A 22,561-nucleotide genomic window follows, 5' to 3' on the forward strand; every position below is an offset into this window, starting at 1 on the left:
CAAGGTACCCATGTACATGTCAAAATACTTCCCAAAGGTCAGTGAATACCACGATCACAACACCAGAGGGAGCTCCACAAATCATGTAAAACCCAGATTCGGCTCAAACAAGGGACTAAACACGTTTCGCAATTATGCCACATCAATGAGGAACGCCCTACCTAAAGCTGTAAAGGAATGTGAATCACTACCCACTTTCAAAAACACTCTCAAAAAACACCTACGTGAGACTGCAATTCGAAACTGGCCCCTACAAATGTCCTAACCTAGTTGTACAGTAAATGACCAAGTAAGGCTTTGTCAATATTCCAATGTACAGTGTAAAATGTGTGTGTGTCCCCTACCCAACCCCCCCCCCCCCAACCTCCAATGTACAGCCCTCACCCAACCCACCCAACCCCACCCCACCCAACCAACCTCCTCCAATGTACAGTTTCTACGCCAAATGTATATACACTCCTTTTCTGGACACTTTTGTATCACAAACAGTACTGTATTTGCAAATCTGATATGTCATAAATGTATAGATGTAGCAGTACTGTCTATCTGTATGTCATGTATGTCATATATGTTATGATGAATTGAAAATGGGGGACCCTGATGTAAACAAGACGAAAGTCTTTCTCTGGTCTGCATCCCCTTAACAATTGTATGTATTGAGCTGTACTGTACTGTACCCATTCTGCAATCTGTTAATAAACTTTTCAATCAATCAATCAATGAGAAAGACTTTCGTCTTGTTTCCATCAGGGTCCCCCATTTTCAATTCATCATAATCATCATAGTGTACAGTAGGTGGCGGTATGCAGTTTTTGTGGTCGCAATCTGCCACTATACCCAGTGAAGAAGAAGGTTATTGTGGAATGGTGTGTGCAGTAGCATAGATATATATCTATGTGCAGTATGAATGAATGAATGAAAACTTTATTTAACAGATTGCAGAATGGGTACAATACAGTACGGCTCAATACATACAATTGTTAAGGGGATGCAGACCTGAGAAAGACGTTTGTCTTGTTTCCATCAGGGTCCCCCATATATTCAGTAGGTGGCGGTGTGCGGCTTTTGTAGTCGCGACCCGCCATAATTTTGTTTTTACAGTGATCTCACTGTCATGTGGAGGGCGGCAATACGCCTAGATGCGTAGTCCGCCGGAAACATAAACGAAGAAGAAGAAGAACACCACTGGTGTTTTTGTCTCGATTAGCTTGATAGGAAGCTGGCGACGTCGCTTGTTTAATCGTTGTTGACGATTGTTTTAAACATGTCTATGATAATAAAACTGAGGTCGTTAGTCAACGAGAGACTGACTGCAGCTGCTGAAGAGATATTTGGGGCATTTGAAAGAACCATAGAAGAGTATGAAGGAGAGATCGGTCGCCAGCGTCAACTGTTGGACACTCTGGAGGCTGAGATGAAAAAGACACACAAGACAGGTTTGTCAAATCAAAATGTGACGCCAGTTAATGCAAGAAGAATCAAACGTGTCATGTTGGTCTGTCTCCCGTTCATTATGATTTTAGAATTGGAAAACGTTATTGTCCACTTCTGGGAATTTACCTCTTTGGCCTCTATTTTTGTGCAAGTGTAGTTGACTGAGGCGTGTTTACAGTTTGGTGACCCCCACCACCACACACACACACACACACACACACACTTGCTAATTTCGTGGCTCAAAATGAATCCGTCTGCGCCGAGATGGTGGACCATAGATATATAAACATATGTTTTATATACGATCATAGATAATAACATTTTATATACGATCATAGATAAAAAAAATAAACAGAGTCCATTCTCTTCGGTTCAAATAACAAACTCAGCTAGACCGGCTTCTCGGTTACATCGGGTGACAATATTGTTTTGATTGATTGAAAACGTTATTAACAGATTGCAACTGAAGTACAGTAGAGCTCAATACATACAATTGTTAACCCATTCTCTGCCGGGCTTATATCCATCCTAAACCATCCTCTGCCAGCGCTATTTGTCTATGGAGATGTTCACCTTCTTTGCAGGGCTATAACATTTTAAATTGTATTGCTAAATTGACATTACTATGGCCCATTCAACATCAATTATCTATCGTTCAGGATGTAGGAACGTTTTACTTTTCATTCACACATTCATACTAAAATACCGTCTAGAGTATAAATATGTTTTTATCGTTTTCTGCAGTATTTCATAGAACGTGAGATATAGGCATAAATGCATATATTAGATGATCAAATGCAGTTTGATACCGATCAACGTTATATTAAAAATTTCAACTGTACATGGTCCTAAACATCATGACTGGTCATCTGCGGGTGAACGGAGGGGAGGGGGGTCGTTTATAATTCAATGACCGACGTTAAATGATTCATGTAGTATGGGTGATATATTGATCAGAGCAGTTTGTATCGAAAATGGTAAAGAAAAACAAACTGTACAAGCAACTGTACAAGCAAAACTGTACATTGGAATATTGACGAAACCATACTTGGTAATTTACTGTACATTGGAGGGGGTTGAACTTGGGTTAGGACATTTACAGGGGCCAGTTTCGAATTGCAGTCTCCCGTAGGTGTTCTTTGAGAGTGGTTTTGAAAGTGGGTAGTGATTCACATTCCTTTACAGCTTTGGGTAGGGCGTTCCACATTGATGTGGCATAATTGCGAAACGTGTTTAGTCCCTTGTTTGAGCCGCATCTGGGTTTAACATGATTTGTGGAGCTCCCTCTGGTGTTGTGATCGTGGTATTCACTGACCTTTGGGAAGTATTTTGACATGTACATGGGTACCTTGGTCGTGTAGTGTATCTTGTAGACCAGGCCCATTGCAAGTTGCTGTACTCTGTCGTCTACTCTCTAAGCCATCCTAGGTTGTCAAAGTGGGCAGGGGTGAGGTGGGTTCTAGGAGTAAGGTCAAGCAGAAGGATCCGCCTGTATCCACCGCATGTATATATTCCCTCCCCGCCGTATGTATATTTCCCTCCCACCCACCCACCCCCTCCTAATGTACAGTCCCCTCCCCATTATATGTATATACTCTGTCAGGATCTAGGGGTAACAGTACTGTATATTTGAATACCGCCTATGTCACAAATGTATCAGTACTAAATACCTATATGTCCCTATGCCATAAATGTCATGTATGTTGTGTATGTCATAAATGTCTATATGAATTGAAAATGGGGGACCCTGATGGAAACAAGACAAACGTCTTTCTCAGGTCTGCATCCCCTTAACAATTGTATGTATTGAGCCGTACTGTATTGTACCCATTCTGCAATCTGTTAAATAAAGTTTTCATTCATTCATTCATTCACCCCTTCCTGACAAAAGAAGCCACCCAACTCCTCGTCCAATCAACAGTCATCTCCCGCCTCGACTACTGCAACGCACTGCTCGCTGGCCTCCCGGCCACTGCCACTAAGTAGGGATGCCCCGATCGATCGGCCCCCGATCGTTATCGGCCGATAATCAGTATAAATATGCGATCGGGGAATTCCGATAATTAGTCATATTCGCCGATCGCGGAAACTGATCAAGTGGATATCTCACTCGCTTGTCTCAGACGCACAGGGTCTGCAAACTGCTCCTCCTCCCTAGCCCCGCCCGTACCCGTGTAGAGTTTGTAAACATGGAGGCGGACCTCCTCTGCTGAGTCTAGATAGTGCATTCGACCTGAGCTAACGTTAGCTACCTAGCTATCGTTACTGTTTAAACAAAATTACCCAGTCAACTATTCACTTTTAGTAGGCATTGTCTAACGGTATTTAGCCGGCTAGCTACTGATAGCTCCGGATATCAACAAATGCCCCAGGAAGTCCAGTAGCCCATGTTGATATCTCCGTTAGCTTGCGTTAGCTGACGTTAGTTCACGGTTCAAAACGAAATGTCCGATTGAACTAAATAGTTGTCTTAACGTCATCTAGCCGGCTAGCAGTAGCTACAGATAGCTCCTGATATCAATGTCTTATAACATTGATTGAATGCGTATTCGAGCTGAGGGCTTGCTGAATGTGAAATGACCAAAGCATAACGTTACCAATAGGGTCCCGCTGCAGCGCCGGAGAATCCTTTTTGGAGCTAGGGCTACTAGAGTACACACAGACAGTGGAGCTGTTTGCAGATAGCGAGCATTTTGACTTGTTGCGTGGTGGCGATGTCTCGCAGATAATACAACTACAAGTCTAATTATATAATATATATATTTTATTAAAAAAAAAAAAAAAAACTTTTTATATAAAATAATTTTTAATGTCTTTTTAATCAAAAACGATCGGTATCGGATCGGTATCGGCCGATATGGCTCACGACGATCGGAAATCGGTATCGGTGGCAAAAAACGTGATCGGGGCATCCCTACCACTAAGCCTCTTCAACTCATTCAGAACGCAGCGGCCCGCCTGATCTCAAACCTACCGAAGTCGGCCCATGTCACCCCACTTCTTAGGGACCTGCACTGGCTCCCCATTGCTGCACGAATCCGCTTCAAGGCCCTCGACCTAGCATATCGTGCGGCAAAGGGAACCGCTCCCGCCTACCTCCGGTCAATGGTCTCTAACTACACACCCTCAAGACCCCTACGCTCTGCTTCTTCTGGCCGCCTCAGACCTACTCCTATCCAAGCTCCGGGAGGGTCATCAAAGAGAAGTCGCCTATTCTTAGTCCTTGCCCCACAATGGTGGAATGAACTACCCACCCCAGTTAGGACAGCCGAAACACGTCCAATCTTTCGCCGTCGACTAAAGACGCACTTCTTCAACCATTATCTGAATTAAAAAAAAAATATATATATATATATATCTAAATCTAACTAACCGTACTGTCATGCACTTGTCCTAATAAACTAACCTACACTGTAGCACTCAACACTTTGATGAACATTGTTGCTCAGCTGATAGAGTTGTGCCCTTCCTGATGGCTTGTCGTACAGAACTTGTAAGTCGCTTTGGATAAAAGCGTCAGCTAAATGACTAAATGTAAATGTGAATGTAGTCTAACCAGTTTGTTTTGAGATGTTTGTAATTTAGTTTTTAGCGCCTTTGAGGTGCTTTGGTACCATAGTCGTAGTACCCTTGAATGAGTGCTCCTGCCAGAGTCTTCAGGGTATTCTTGTTTACCAGAGAGGAGATCCGGTACAAGAATCTAGTTCGTTGGTTGACTTTTTTTATTACCTTGGATGACATTTTGTCAGAGGAAAGATTTGCCTCTAGGATGGAACCTAGGTATGTAATTTCATCTTTCCTTGTGACAATATTGTCACCCACTGTAACTGAGAAGCCGTCGGTCTTGCTGAGTTTGTTATTTGATCCGAAGAGAAGGGCCTTGTCACAAGGAAAGATGAATGAATGAAAACTTTATTTAACAGATTGCAGAATGGGTACAAATACAGTACGGCTCAATACACACAATTGTTAACCCTTTCTCTGCCACGCTTATATCCATCCTTGTAGCCAGTCTGCCAGCTCTATTTGTCTATGGAGAATTTGGAGATGTTCACCTACTTTGCAGGGCTATAACTTTTTTAATTGTATTGCTAAATTGACATTACTATGGCCCATTCAACATCGATTAGCTATCGTTCAGGATGTAGGAACGTTTTACTTTTTCATTCACACATTCATACAAAAATACGGTCTAGAGTATAAATATGTTTTTATCGTTTTCTGCAGTATTTCATAGAACGTGAGTTATAGCCATTTATGCATATATTAGATAATCAAATGCAGTTTGATAGCAATTGACGCCAGATAAAAAATTTCAATTGTACAAGGTCCCAGACGTTATGACTCATCATGCGCGGTTGACCGGAGGGGGGGGGGGGGGGGTCGTTTATAAGTCCGTGGCCGACGTTAAATCATTCATGTAGTATGGGTGATATATAGATCAGAGTAGTGTTGTCACGATACTGGAATTTCGACTTCGATACGATACCTTGAAAAGTAACGATACTTCGATACCATTTCGATATATAAAAAAATATATATATATATATATTTTTTTAAACAAATTTAGCTTTTGTTGCTGGTTGATTCTCCTCAGCTTCTCTCTGGTACTATAAGAGAAGATAAATATAACACTTTTAAAACCCTTTGTTTATCTTTAGATCACACATTTAAAAATAACTGTTCATCTCACTTCAATAATTTTTATTGCAAATGCAGAACATGGTATTTTCTCAAGCAGACAGATGTAAACACTGTAATCTGTGTTGCATGTACCTGACAAACTGAACTGTTTGTATTACAGTTAGTAACAGTTTCGATTTTTATTAAAGATACCGAGAGCGAGCGAGAGAGAGAGAGGCTATCCTCGGAGCATTTTAGTAACGTTACATTTTCAACAAGATTGCTGCTATTTAAACACTTGATGGAAACGGGGTAACGTTAACCTTATGTCGACTGTAGTATTGTATGACCTCGACATAACGTTTAATCGTTAATGTTACTCCGTTTCCTTGCAGTAATTATAAATGGGCAGCTAAGCTAACGGAGCTAACTGCTAGCAGTAGCTAACGTTAGCTGGTAGCTGTAACGTTACAACGAATCAGCTGTTGATATTATGCGCCATCAGTAGACAACGTATCATGTATTAAACTAGAGTTAATGGTTTAATGCTTCAGTCACAGTGACGTTGAAAGAGCAGCTGTCACGAACCTCTTTCTGCTAGCAGTAGCTAACGTTAGCTGGTAGCTGTAACATTACAACGAATCAGCTGTTGATATTATGCGCCATCAGTAGACAACGTATCATGTATTAAACTAGAGTTAATGGTTGAATGCTTCAGTCACAGTGACGTTGAAAGAGCAGCTGTCACGAACCTCTTTCATTTCTTTATGGAGATCGCACTGGCACTGCTAAAATGTTTATTTACAAACTGAAGACGGGACGGCTCTGTGACTCTGTGAGGGGGAGGGCTGGAGCAGGCGGAGGGGAACAGCGCGTCAACAACTTGCTGTAGAACACTCGCCAGCTGGTACAGATACTGCAGAAAGTATCGGTATTTCGGGAAATGAGTATCGAAGCCATTTTAAATATTCAGTATCGATATGTATCGATATTTTTGACAACACTAGATCAGAGCAGTTTGTATGGTAAACAAACAGGCTGAAACTCACCCCAGTCTCCTCTTACCGTTGGGTGATGAGCGTGGAGCAAAAAGATCGCTATTATGGGATGTTGATCTATGCGATCCATTTCCAGGTTGTATAATACTATATACGTCCAAATAATGTTGTTTATTGAATTATGGCAACGGATCGATTATCCAGTGTGTCAAGATGGAGTCCGGAGGGAATAGGGAGACACACCGGCGTCACAATTATCAACATCCGGTTGCAACTCGCTGATCGGCCACCAGGTGGCGGTATTGCAGCGTTGGAGAGTTCAGCGGAGTCCTACAGCACCAGTCAAGGATCCGTGGGTGAAATATGAATACCATGACAGAAATTAGAAATATTGATCTCAAAGACGCTGTAAAACGTCATTGGCAGATTACGCATGGCGAGGAATGACGTCTTAACACGTCATCGGCGGAGAAAGGGTTAAGGGGATGCAGACCCCTTATGTCTTGTTTACATCAGGGTCCCCCATTTTCAATTCATAGTGACATTTATGACATACACAACATACATGACATCATGACATTTATGGCATAGGGTATATGACATACAGGTATATAGTACTGTTACATTTGTGACATATATGATATGCAAATATACAGTACTGTTACCCATAGATCCTAACAGAGAATATACATATGATGGGGAGGAGACTGTACATTAGGAGGGGGCGGGTGGGTGGGAGAGAAATATACATACGGTGGGGAGAGAATATATACATACGGTGGGGAGGAGACTGTCTATTAGGTGGGGGTGGGGGGGTTTGGACATTTACGGTGGCCAGTTTCGAATTGCAGCCTCCCGTAGGTGCTCTTTAAGAGCGGTTTTGAATGTGGGTAGGGATTCACATTCCTTTACAGCTTTGGGTAGGGCCGAATCTGGGTTTAACATGATTTGTTGTGCTCCCTCTGGTGTTGTGGTTGTGGTATTCACTGACCTTTGTAGGGCTGTCTTAAATACTTCGAAGCTTCGTTCGATGGATATGGGATTCGAATATGAAAAAAAAATTAAAATAAAAAAATATATCAACTCTGCAACGCTTCAATACCGCCACCTTGTGGCCGATCGACGAGTTGCCAAACCGGAAGTGCCCAGAAGTGCTCGGTCCATCCCCTATTTTTGTCCGGCCACTCTCTTATCGTCCCAGGGCTCAATACAGACACCGTCGATATGAATCTTTGCCATAACTCAATAATCAACATGATTTGGACGTGTATTAGTAATATACAAACCGGAAATGGATCGCATCGATCAACATCCCATAATAGCGATCTTTTTGCTCCAGTGTGATCGCCCAACGCTACGAGGAGACTGGGGTGAGTTTCAGCGTTTTTCTTTACCATTTTCGATACAAACTGCTCTGATCAATATATCACCCATCAGGCCTGTACACTGCGATGATATGATCGCGAATTGCCCCTTTAATTGGCCGTTGCGATTGGTAAATATGATCTGGGGGCGGGCTTGCGAGTAGTGCTTTCAAGCCTTGCATTCGCATTTCACTCCTAAATTATCCAAGGCGTGTGATGACGCCACTCACGCGAGCTGTCAGTGCGACACAATGTCGTGGTGCTATGAAAGAATCTGTCGGCAATGAATGAACTTACTGCGATCACCGATAGCCTGAGTGAAAAAAAAGATTTGCGCGGAGTGAATCTGGGTCACGCTATATACTTGGAACTTGTAGTCTATCGTGCGATTAAAGACCATGTCCCTATCTGCGTAGTCTATACATCCAACACCAAATCCCATAATTCCTAGCGAAACGAAACTGAATGTGGCCGCTTCCTTTAAATAATAATATGGCTCTTGCTCCGCAAGAACAACGGAGTGGATAATGGATTTCAGTCAATTTTATGACAACCACGTCCGATGTGGAGAGATGATAAGATGATGATGATTGACGTGATGATGTGATGATTGATTGACGGGGACACGGAAACTTCTAACGTTCAGGATCAGCCATGCATTACGTGAGTACCCCACTATTAGGACGTGAAATACTGTCTACTTAAATTGACACCGCGGATCAATAAAGTATCAATATCAACCTATCTATCTAATAATGAGACGATATGCAAATAATATAATACTAATAATTGTCGGTTCCCCGTATATGAAATGAAATGACTGCTGGTAAAATCACTGTTTATTTCTCGTTTTGCATAGTATTACATTCCACTTCTATAAACAATCAAAGTCCTACCGTAAGAGCCTCATACGGGTCAATTAAACCTTTTTTATTAGTCTTTCCTTCGAGCTAAGTTGGACTGAACATTTCACTGTCAAAAGCGCAAATGTAAATAAGGTTGCGTTGCAACAGTTTTCAAAATAAAGGTCATATATACAAATACCTCTCAATTCTTATAAAAAAAAAGTCCCGGATATACATAAACATTAATTGGCATAGATCTCTATAAACGGCCCAACACATTGATCACTTTAGGCACACACTGACTGAAACCAGTAACATCACAAATATGAAGCAGGTAATTACCCATACAAATAATAAACCTTTCATGAGGTTATTTACAATAATAATAATTCATTTGATTTCTAAAGCACTTTTCATTGTGAAACAAATGTATGCAGAGTTTCTTGTCCTCCTGATTAATGCAATGGTGTGTGTGTGTTGTGATGATCTCATTCAAGGAGCACTACACAAGCGCGCGCACACACACACACAGTTTGTTGTTTTTGTTCTATTAGTGATTTACACACTCTCAGTTGGTTCATTATAAAAGATACAAACCTGAAAACAAACGCACTTAAATGTTAAATAAAAGGACCACAGTAATGAGGCAGGAGGAACATATTTTTTTTAATAATGGTAAAATTGTTATTAAAAAATGTGCCCCTAAAAAATATTTTTTGCCCCTAAATTTCTCATTTAGGGGCAAGTGTGCCCCTAGTGAAAAAGCTTAGCGTACAGCCCTGCCCATACTACATGAATCATTTAACGTCGGTCATTGAATTATAAACGACCCCCCCCCCCCCCCTCCGTTCACCCGCAGATGACCAGTCATGACGTTTAGGATCATGTACAGTTGACATTTTTTATATAACGTTGATCGGTATCAAACTGCATTTGATCATCTAATATATGCATTTATGCCTATATCTCACGTTCTATGAAATACTGCAGAAAACGATAAAAACATATTTATACGGTATTTTAGTATGAATGTGTGAATGAAAAAGTAAAACGTTCCTACATCCTGAACGATAGATAATTGATGTTGAATGGGCCATAGTAATGTCAATTTAGCAATACAATTTAAAAAGTTATAGCCCTGCAAAGAAGGTGAACATCTCCATAGACTTATAGCGCTGGCAGAGAGGGTACAATGATGGGTACAATGCCCGGCAGAGAATGGGTTAAGATGACAGATTTGTGTTCATTGTGCTGCTTTTATAAAGCCTCAAATGACGGCTTACAATATTTCATGAAAGCAAAGTGTTTCGTTTGTCTAAGATTTAAAAAGGTTTAAACTTTACAGCACTGACAAAGTTGAACAAAGTGCTGTACAAGTCCCACAACATAAAAAAAAAAAAAAAATTGTAATTTATTTTATTATTATTTTAATATTTTATTTTTATTTCGAAGCTTCGAATTAAAATCGAATCTCGGCCCCGAAGCTTCGAATTCCAAAAAAAATACATTTGGGAAGTATTTGTACATGTACATGGGTACCATAGTCGTATAGTGTGAAATTACATACCTGGGTTCCATCCTAGAGGCAAATCTTTCCTGTGACAAAATGGCATCCAATGTAATCAAAAAAGTCAACCAACAAACTAGATTCTTGGTCCGGATCTCCTCTCTGGTAAACAAGAATACCCTGAAGACTCTGGCAGGAGCACTCATTCAAGGGTACTATGTCTACGACTATGCTTGCACCTCATGGTACCAAAGCACCTCAAAGGCGCTAAAAACAAAATTACAAACTGGTCAGACTACTGCTTGACCTTACTCCTAGAACCCACCTCACCCCTGCCCACTTTGACAACCTAGGATGGCTTAGAGTAGACGACAGAGTAGAGCAACTTGCACTGGGCCTGGTCTACAAGATACACTACACCACTAAGGTACCCATGTACATGTCAAAATACTTCCCAAAGGTCAGTGAATACCACAACCACAACACCAGAGGGAGCTCCATAAATCATGTTAAACCCAGATTCGGCTCAAACAAGGGACTAAACACGTTTAGCAATTATGCCACATCAATGTGGAACGCCCTACCCTACCCACAGCTGTAAAGGAATGTGAATCACTACCCACTTTCAAAACCACTCAATACCCATTTTCTGTATTTGTTCACAACTAATCAAAAACACATTTGTGATCCTTTACAATTCTTAAAAACAAAATAAATTTGTTTGTATTTTTTTAACGTGGATAATTTAAAAAAAAATTACTTTTTGGAAAAAATATTTGGACAATGGGTATCGGATCGGTATCGGTATTGGCCGATACCCAAACCCAGGTATCGGTATCGGGACTGAAAAAGTCAGATCAGTGCATCCCTAATGCAGGGCTGTACGTTAACTTTTTTTGCACATAGCACTGGTGGGGTGGGAATCACCAGTTTCATCATGATACGATACGATATCGATTCTTTGGACAACGATACGATATTTGCCGATATCACAAAGTCTCTCACGATACAATACGATACGATTAGATTCAGGTGCCTGCGATCGATATGAGATGATATCATATGCCCATTTAACACAATCAGTTATGAGACTCGCCACAGGATTTTCAAAATAAGAGTATCGATATGAATCGATCTTATTACATCGCATCGATTCGATCGTTGATAATTACATCGATGTATCGATCTGGATCGATGTATCGTCCCACCCCTCTACAGAGGTTGATAGTTTTGTAGCACTGGCCAAAATCTTGTAGCACAAGTATAAAACGTGTTATATTTGTAACAGTCACAAATGTGCCTATTGTATTTGTGTTATTTAGTTGCAGTCAGGGAACAAACTTAACTTTTTGACTTACCAGCCATTTGGCAGGTAGATTTAAAAAGGGCAGATTTTTTACCAGCCACAAATTATAAATAGCTTTTTAGTATATCGCCATGTGTTATTATTACTATAATACTCTCATATGCTATTTTCAATTAATATCATAAACAACATAAGGAATATTAGCATAATTTTGAGTGGACTGAAGGAATGAGTCAGCGTTAATAGTTTTAAATGCAAATAATTTATTGAAACATAGAAGTGGGGTCGGTTGGGACACACACACACACACAATGGGGGACCCTGATGTAAACAAGACTAAAGTCTTTCTCTGGTCTGCATCCCCCTAACAATTGTGTGTATTGAGCCGTACTGTATTGTACCCATTCTGCAATCTGTTAAATAAAGTTTTCATTCATTCACACTGTTTCAACTCACCACCCCCGCATCATATTGTAGTCTAGTCTGTCTTCAAACTTCCACTCCTCTCGACACACACACACACACACCCTTTCCCCAGTCCACACTGTCTCTATGGCTCTGCCTCTGATCAGGATTAGCTTGTTAGCTTATGCTAATGCAACGTTCATTTCGGGCGATGTGGGCATAAAGGAATGGCGACGATGCAAAGCGTGTTAGATGCATTTGACCCGTTGTGAAAAAAAAGAACACCACAGACTTATTTCGGATTTGCGAACGCATAAACTATATTTTAAATTATGGCTATGTGTCTAATACGCCAGTCGCTTATCAATGACTTGTTTGCAGTCAACATTGTCGAAACGGATTGTTTTTTAATCGGTTCATTTCCGTTTTATACCATTTTGAAAAACGTTAGTTTTTTTTTTTACTTCCAGAAAAAAAATAAGATTCTGCAGGAATCGCACTTTACTGGAATACACAAAACGCGTCGTCATTTTTCGGCCTATTTATGAATCGTTTTCAAATAAACGCTAGATTATCGATAGTATATGTGTACTTATGCACGCTAGAGAAGCGGGCTGAAAAATCAATTATCTTATTTCCTGATCAGCACAGCCACACACATATGGGACACGCTGAGATCAGCGTTTCCGTTAGCCGGTAATTACCGGTATTTGACTGGCAAAATCTGTTGAAGTCCGACAAATTTAATCTCTCCGGTCATAGTGTCCGGTGAAAATAGTTCCCTCTGGGCACAGTTTGATTATTTGAATTGTATTTGGATGGGCTGGAGTTGGGTGGCCTATGCGATGAACGAAACAATCATTGCGTTTGTTGTCGTTGCTTCGCTCAGCGAGAGCTTGCTGCTGGATTTGCGGAAGGCATGCAGCTGCAGACCCACAGAACCCACCAGCTTTGCTGGCACAGTGCGGTCCCCAGACCTGGAAAGCTGCTCTGCGGGTCTGCAGCTGGATGCTTCTTGCAAACTAACTGCGGCGCTCGCGCTGATATTGTTGGACCGGCTGCTTGGTGGAGCAACGATGAAACGAATGTAATGAATCGTTCGTCGCATGGGCTATTTAATTTTGGCCTGTTTTGGTACGGTTCGGGTGGTCAAGTTGTGCTTGGAGGGAGTTGTTTTCACCGGACATTATGACCAGCACCAAGTCGTTGGGACTAGGTGGAGATATACATCACGCAAACCCACGATAATGTTGCCGTCTCTCTGCCAAATTTCTCAGTTCTTCGCTTGATATAATTAATACAAATGTCCAATATAACGGAATTCGTTAGCTCATAAATGTGATTATAACAGACTGCTGTTTATTAATGTCGGGCCGACTGCCCACAGACACAGGTCTATTTGATTTAAAGTCGGCAGCAGCACGGAGTCTCTGGACTTATTTTATTTGGAATATAATGACTGTATACGCAAAAGTAGCCTAGCTTTAAGTTAAAATATTATAAATCTACATGCCTTGAGGATGTCATTCTTTATATAGCCTGTTGTTTTTAAGCTCAATAAACTCTGACCGGAATTTCTCTCATTTGACCGGTAGATAAAAATCTACCGGACCCTGAGACCGGCAACAATTTTTTCTAACGGAAACCCTGGCTGAGATATAGGTGAAAAGAGCTATGATTATCCCAAGACTGGTCAAATAGATTCCTTACCTCAGATCAGATGTTCTCCAAAAAGATTATTCCAATTCCTGATCGCCATTCCAAATATCGATCGCGTTTATTGATCCAACGCTGGGTACTGGAAATACCGATTCCACGCTGTTCTGAGGGTCGGCGAAGACTGCAATCGGCTCGGATTACATGCCTGACAAGTAAAATGTGGATTCCGGACTTTCTTTTCCCCATGCGTTTTCATTCAATCCAATCCAAAGAGTGCATTATCATCCGGCAGACGATAGGGTGCGGTATTTTCCCTGTTCAAACTCAGACAGAGTCCCAGTGGTAACGTGAGGCTAGATTGATGAAAAATGAATGGAAATCGATAATAGAAAAATAACGATTAAAAACGAGATTTCTCGTTGCTTGGCACTCAACGCATGGCATGAACTAACGAGATTTCTCGTCGCTTGGCACTCAACGCATGGCATGAACTAATGAGATTTCTCGTGGCTGGCACTCAAAGTGTTAAGAGAAAAGGACATGTGAGGACCATATAAATATTAGTCCTTGCATTGTAGAAATCGAATTAAAAGTAGTCTAGGCAGACACACTATGGGGGTTGCGCTGTCTTCTCAAGCTATGATATGCAGCGGGACACAGAGGCACACGCACAGACAGTTATTGCAAACAAATATTTTGGAGCAGCACAATTCGTCTACACAGTACACGCCTTTCAGTGAGTAAGACCGACTGAAGGGAGAAGTTACAGGCGCTCCAACCAACCCATGTTCAAAATGAAATGAAACATAGGCCTATCCGTTGCTCTCAGAGGAGGGCAATGTTGAATCAGAGAGAGACTTCAGAGATGTAGTCCAAAGTAGTATACTGGAGTACAAGGATTTAAGGCAATACACTTTATTTTAAACAAACGTTTTGAGGCAGGGTGAATTTTGACTCTGAAGTGTATTGCCTTAGATCCGTGTGGTCCAGTGCTCTACTTTGACTGAATCTGAGGCCATGTCCTCACGTATCTGGATCTTTTGCCAAACGGATATTCTCAGGCTCTGTTTAAAATAAAAAACCCCGTCCACACCACAGTGTAAAAAAAAATAACTCCACAGACACAAACACATAAACGCATATGAATTGCTCCAACAAGCATGCGGGCCAGCAGGTGGCGATAAGCGATATCCCAAATACCATGGTGGTACGAGCGGTCAGGACGACAGTAACAATGCAATTGTTGTAATTATTATACAGTACCTGATGTAGTCTTCTTGAAGCGATTAAGCTTTTTTTGCTCCGATTTGACATCAGTTTAAAACTCATTGTGCTCTGTAGAATTGTCAAATAGTAAGTGCTTTTGACCCTTTTCATTTGTAACTTCATCCGTCATCTTTCAATATCTTATTTGACGTTACTGTATGTCTGATATAAGTGTCAAGTGTGTATTAGAATACGGAGCTGTTAATGCGTATGAATGTCTGTGTCCACGGGCAAGCTATATTCACGTAACTCACATATTCAAATGATTCCTGTAATTCCTGTACAGTAACTATTCAACTAATAATGTTAAGTTATTATTAGGTAATTCTGGGACCACTGACGCGTGATGCCAACATCCTCAACTATCCGCAACATCAGAGCGCATCAGGTGCAGACCTCTTCTGTCGCGAGTATATTAACTGAATTTAGAATGCAATTTGGCTTTTAACTTAAGCAGGGCGCAAAACTAGACATGTTTAGCAAAACATTAAATATCTTTGCAACAGTTTGTGATAATGCCTTGCCTTATTTTGTTTCGGAATCGCGATGTTGTGATCTCAAGGTCTCAACATTGACATTGTATGATATCTCTCGAGAAATAAGCGGACGAAAGAAACACCACTCGCCACTTAAATAAATCAAAATCGTGTGTTTAACAACCTCAAAAACTTTCGAAACATGGTTTATATTAACTTAATAAATAAACAGAAACGAAAAATCTACTTATGTGAACGAAAATGTCCAGTATAACTAAATAACAGATACATCCCTATTACACGCAAGCAGCGTCTGATGGCCGAATCTGTCGGCACTGGAGTATACAGTAGCTGTTACATCTAGACATTCATGAATGATATACAAGATATACAAATATACAGTACTGCTTAAGAGGCAGAGATCAATAAGAGAAAATATATACATTCGAGGGGGAAGAAACTACATGCTATTTCTGTCTGTCATTTCAGCACCAGGCGCTGTCCATCTTATTGGCTCCATGCGCTTCATGTTTGTATTACAGTCATATTCCAACTTAACTGAATGCACACATGTGCGTGTGGACTACTGTACCATTACAGGTATTGAAATGATATATATATAAAAAAAATTGCATAAAAATATCGATACTTGGGCGTCCTTGTATCGATACAGTATCGCCATGCGAAGTATCGCGATACTATACTGTATCGATATTTCCCCCCACCCCTACCAGGTACCCAGGTTTCCCCTCCCGATAAGATAAACCCAATGGAAAAACATGCACAACAGATCGCTAACGCTGCCGCGTTCCCTGACGAAGATGGACAGGAGCGCTTGGATTGGTCTGTCAACCAACGTTAGATAGCAGTGTTTATAAGGAGTCGTCTGCCAACAAATGTGTTCACAAAATGGATGACTATTCAAACGTTATTGAAGACTCCTGTGACTACGTCTGTCTAACTTTTCCTAACCATTTTGTGACCACAGCAGCATTTGAGCCTATGTTATGTGTGTTGCCGTTATGTGCCTAAAACCAATTTTTTCTCTGTCTCTCGGCTACTCTTTTTGACATGAATTAGGTAGGGATGTGCATGACTGACCAAAATCATTTTAGAATAGTCTACTGTTCTTAAGACCGAATATTCGAAAAAATATTTGGAATGGCGATCAGGAATTGGATTAATCTTTTTGCAGAACATCTGATGTGAGGTAAGGACTCTATTTTACCAGTCTTGGGTTAATCAGATGTTTTTTTCACAGCGATCACAATGTGTGTGTGTGTGTGCGTAACGTTAGCGCTGACCACGGCATGGATAATACATTTTTCAGCCCGCTCCTCTAGCGTGCATAAGTACACATATACTATCGATTTTTTTTTTATTTACTTTTTCTTCCCATTTTTTTCTATTTTTCTCCCATCCCAATTTCGTATTATCCAATTCTTCCCTCCCCTGTCTCGAACGTTCCTAGACCATGCCTCCCACTGGTCGGCTGCAATGTGGACGAAGCCTTGCATCACGTGTCCCCTCCGGTACACGACGAGGCAGCCGTCGCATCTTTTCACCTGCACAGCGCGATCTCTCAGTGGCGAGGAGTAACGCGTGGGAGGCTCACGCTGCCCCCGGTACTTCCTGATTCTGCTGTACAGGCGCACCAACCGACCTGTAGGAGTCGCTGTCCACGACGTCCGATCCCCACCCACCGGCTTTCCCACCCCCTAATACTGCCAATTGTATTAGTATGAACGACCAGCCAAGCCGGAAGCAACGCAGAGAGCTGGGCTCGAACCCAGCATCTCCTGCGTTAGTGGCGAGCGCCTTGCCCACTGCGCCACTTAGCCGCATACTATCGATAATCTAGCGTTTATTTGAAAACTAGTCATAAATCAGCCGAAAAATTACTTGTTTTGTGTATTCCAAATAGGGCGATTATCGCGGAATTTCTCTGGAATTACTAGACATCTCCAAACGTATACTCGTATTCAAAACGGTATAAAACGGAAATGTACCAATGAAAAAACAATCCGTTTCATACATGTTGACTGCAAGCAAGTCATTGATAAGCGAGGGGTGTTTTACACCCATAACCATAATTTAAGATATAGTTTAACCGTTCGCAAATTTCCCCGTCCTCCCATTGACTTCCTTATTGGCACGCTAGCCCTAATATGGTCAAAGAGGCGTGGCTCTGAATGAGTTAAAATCAAAGGGTATTGCAAAAAAAAATCAAATTGTTTTATTATAATTTAAACCTGATTCCTGAACTTATTTCATTCAAAAGGAAGATATTGATTTACATGTGTGTGTGTATATATATATTAGGGCTGTCCCCGACTAAGGATTTGGATAGTCGACTAAAAAAAAATATATATAATATATATATATATGTTATTTTTTTTTATCATTCCATTTGGGCTGTGGGGGGTGCTTAATGTCTGAAGGAGTCGACTGAAGGCTTCTTGTCCTCTGCAAAAGCATGCAATTGGTCCACTGATGGATACATCTTGATATTTGTCTAGTCTAGTGTGTTCATTAGATGGGTGAAATCCTCTTTCAGTGCCTTTGTGCCTGTTTTCGTAGGCAGTTAGCCTCTGGTATGCGTGCCATTAGCGTTAGCCACGCTTCTAGGCCTCTTTTCTTTTGGAAACAATGATAATAAAATAAAAATAAAGTATAATTTTTTTTTTGTATTCGACTAAGATGTTGGCAGTCGACTACGGCTCCTTTCGACCGATTAGTCGACTAATCTACTAATAGGGGTCAGCCCTAGTTTATATCAGGGTTTCCGTTAGAAAATATTGGTGCCGGTCTCCGTGTCCTGGAAGATTTCAATCTCCCGGACAAATGGGAGAAATTCCGGTCAGAGTTTATTGAGCTTAAAAACAATTGATAGGCGGGCTATATAAAGAATGACATCCTCAAGGCATGTAGATTTATAATATTTTAACTTAAAACTAGGCTACTTTTGCGTATACATTATATTCCAAATAAAATAAGTCCCGTCGATAGACTCAAATAGGTGAATTTCCATCTGTGGGCAGTCGGCCCGACATTAAACAGCAGTCTGTTATAATCACATTTTTATGAGCTAACGAATTCCGTTATATTGGACATTTGTATTAATTATATCAAGCGAAGAACTGAGAAAGTTGGCGAGGGCCAAAAGCGGGCTCCGGGACACAGTGAACACAGCGGACACCCACACCGACCGAATGGAAAATGTGCCCCGCCTTGGTAGGGCCCCCGCCGGCCGGCCTAACAGCCGGTGTTCGGGCGGACGGTTCCTACCGCTTGCGGGTTCACCATTATTTTCATTATTATTGTTATTATGATTATTATTATTATTAATAAGAATAGGCCATACATTTTGCGATATAGGCGAGCATTTTAGGTTATTCAAAAATGATAGACCTATTTATAGAATGATGCTACGACTTTTGCAACAAACTAAATCAAATTGACTTCTACTTACCACCCTGTGTCTTTGGGTATCGCGATTCACGAGGGGTTCAGAAGGACGTTGAAGCAGTTAAGTAGATCCAGGGAATCTTCAGGGAATCGGTCGTGTAAAGCATCTATTAGATGTTGAATGTAGCGTGCTCAGGCACTTTTGAAAGCCTGAACGGACCGGTCACCTGCATGTCACGGCATCAGCCGGCATGTGATTTCAAGTTCAGACTCATCTTCGTTGTCATTATTATACCTGCTTGGTTTCATAAAATATTTGTTAAGGTTAGCTTGTTTGGCCATCTTTCTCTCGATCGTATAGCTGTTTGCCGTTATGGTGGCCACTGGGCAGGCTCAATACAAAAGAAAGAAAAAAAACATTCAATTCGAGCGCGCGCTAGCCGTGCTTTATCAGAGCGAAGCAGCAATGAAACGAATGTAACGACTGTTTCGTTCATCGCATAGGCTATTTAATTTTAGCCTATTTTAATACAATTCAAATTGTGCTTAGAGGGAATTATTTTCACAGGACATTATGACCGGAGAGATTTAAATATGTCGGACTTCAACAGATTTTCCCGGTAGAAAAACGGTAATTACCGGACAACGGAAACCCTGGTATATATATATATATCTTTTTAAATATAATCGTATTTCCTGCGCTGGCACAAGCACTAATATACTGTGGAGTGGAGAGATGACGCATAATAACAAATGGACATTAGCTATACATAGTATATAACTCAGCACTCATCATTTTATTATTTATTATTATTTACGTTTCAACAGCGTCAAAATATGAATTATAATTAGAAACATTTTCCATGTTATGTCATCTAATAATATATTCCATAACTTTTCCTGATATTTAAGTTTTTTGCCGTGGTATCGTTTTAGAATCGGTAATCGATACTTAGGCTGGTATCGGTATCGAAGTCAAAATGTTGGTATCGTGACGACACTAGTGGACACTTTTTAGGATATTTATACTCTCAGCTGGAGAGTTTCAAATGAATGGTTATCTACTGCATCTTTATGTTAACTATTCATATTGTTTTATTCCTCCCTCTAGACCCCCCACTGTTCTCTGTCTGTGAAGAGGAGGTTCCCCCCCAGCAGCGGAAGAGACCCAGTCCGGTCCAGAAGGAGCCAGAGCCCCTACAGATTAAACAGGAACAGGAGGACCTCTGGACCAGTGAGGAGGGAGAGCACTTTCAAGGTCTGGAGGAGGCTGATATCATAACGTTCTTATCCACTCCTGTCCCCGTGAAGAGTGAACATGATGAAGAGAGACCTCAGTCCTCGTGGTTTTACCAAACCCAGACTGAGCCTCTAGCCGGAACCTCGACTGAACCAATGGAACCCGACGAGGAGGACTGTGGATCAGAACCAGCCTGTAACTTCGATCCAGCTGGTGATTTAGAACCAACTAGAGGAACTGAGACTCAGTACAGTGACGAATGGGAGGAGACCGAGGACCCTCAGTCAGGTTTAAGCACACTGAGCTTAAAGAAGACACAGAAAAAGAGTTTGTCTAACAGCAACGAGTTCAGGAGCTCTGTGGGATCGTCCCATGAGCTGAAACTATATAACCAAGTTCTATCTGAAACGTGGAGATGTAAAGTGTGCGGGAAATGTTGTCCTAACAAGTGGTCTTTAACGTATCATTTTAAAGTCCACCCTAGTGACTGTGGTTTGTGTGGGAAACATTTAGAGCCCACAGAGAGCTTGAAACTCCACCTTCAATCTCACAGGACGTGTACAGTTTGTGGCAAGAATTTCTCTACTGTTGCAGACTTGGAAAGGCATATGAGAAGTCACACCGGAGAGAAGCCCTATAGTTGCTCACTGTGTCACAAAAGATTTGTTCAGAAAGGACATCTGAATAGACACATGGGAAGTCACACCGGGGAAAGACCCTATAGCTGCACAATGTGTCATAAAAGATATGTTAACAAAAAAGATCTGAATGGACATTTGAGAAGTCATACAAGGGGGAAGGCATTTAGTTGGACTCAAAAGTATGGATATTTCAACTGCTAGTGGATCTAGTATTGAGATCATTTGACAATAAATATATGTTGGCATTTGACTAGATAAAATGTACCTTTTGAACCTCATCAACTCCGTCGGGTAAATTGCAGCTTACACTCTGCCTCCTGTATGTGTAGCTTCCTTTTACAGATGTTTAGCTTCCTTTTACAGATGTTTTATCAGGAAAAGGATTCCAAGCTGTATTTCTGTCAGATGTGGATCATGCTGATGCCATTCATAGACAACCTCAAACCGTTGGACTATACATGTAGTATCCTGTATGAAAAGGTTGACTAGTCCACCCGTTTTGACCATTGTATCAATCTTTTTACCTGTTAAATAAGTCTGCGTTGCAAATTGTCCAAAATGCTTTTAACTCGTATCACACTTATTTTGGCCTCCCTACATTGGCTCCCATTCAAATGTAAGAGTTCATTTTAAGGTGCTGCTTATTACTTTTAGAGCCCTTCATGGTCTTATCACCTCAAGATTCAAGAGGTTTATTTATCACATACCGGTACATACACAAGACATATAGTGAAATGAAGGTGGCCATGCCGGGCATGCCCGCTTCGATTGTGCAAAAAATACAAATAATAATAGAATAAAATAGAATGGATAATATTTGACACCTGGATACATTACAGACCTTCTTACACCTCACTTAACTTAAACAGGCCCTTAGATCCTCTGAGAAACCTTTACTGTCTGTCCCTAGAACCCGACTTGCAACCCGGGGTGATCGTGCCTTTCAGGTAGCTGCTCCCAAACTGGATCTCGCTGAGATCAATAGAATCATGCAACTTTTTTTTTTTAATGCTACTGTTCAGACAGGCGTTTGGCTAGTCTTATCTTGGTTGTATTATACTTTATAGTTGGTGTGTTCGATTGGTTCTATGTATTGCTGATGATGTTTGATGTTTATTATAATTTTTCTTTTTACTGTAAAGCACTTTGTGATCCTGTATCTTGAAAGGCGCTATATAAATAAAATGTACTTAATACTTACTTAGTCTTCTGTCTGTGAGATGTGCCATACACTGGTATTTGTTAATTATGAAGCCCTTAAAAAGAAAGAAATCCATAACAGAGAGTCTAATATTATCAAACCTGTTCTAATGACTGTCCCTCAAGTTAGTTCTGAACTTGGAAAACAGGGTTTTAACCCCTGTATCTGCAATTCTGCATGCAAATCTT

The 22,561-nt window shown here is 41.0% G+C and overlaps 1 protein-coding gene across 1 annotated transcript; it reads left to right on the forward strand.

Annotated features, from left to right (window-relative positions):
- The first annotated feature begins 1,203 nt into the window (after window positions 1–1,203).
- LOC311227873 (uncharacterized protein) lies at window positions 1,204–22,299 on the forward strand. Its single transcript, XM_084313720.1, has 2 exons — window positions 1,204–1,436; window positions 20,403–22,299. The coding sequence occupies exons 1-2, from the start codon at window positions 1,265–1,267 to the stop codon at window positions 21,371–21,373; spliced, it is 1,143 nt and encodes a 380-aa protein (XP_084169846.1). The 5' UTR covers window positions 1,204–1,264; the 3' UTR covers window positions 21,374–22,299.
- Window positions 22,300–22,561: the final 262 nt, after the last annotated feature.

Source organism: Notolepis coatsorum (assembly GCF_963971535.1).
Source record: "Notolepis coatsorum genome assembly, chromosome: 4".
Classification (NCBI taxonomy): domain Eukaryota; kingdom Metazoa; phylum Chordata; class Actinopteri; order Aulopiformes; family Paralepididae; genus Notolepis; species Notolepis coatsorum.

What these genes read in the sequence shown, in the direction of transcription:
- LOC311227873 (XM_084313720.1), top strand. Translation starts at nt 1,265, where the DNA reads ATGTCTATGATAATAAAACTGAGGTCGTTAGTCAACGAGAGACTGACT. An exon ending in GAAAAAGACACACAAGACAG is followed by an intron (nt 1,437 to 20,402) that starts GTTTGTCAAATC and finishes TCCTCCCTCTAG; the next exon opens with ACCCCCCACTGTTCTCTGTC.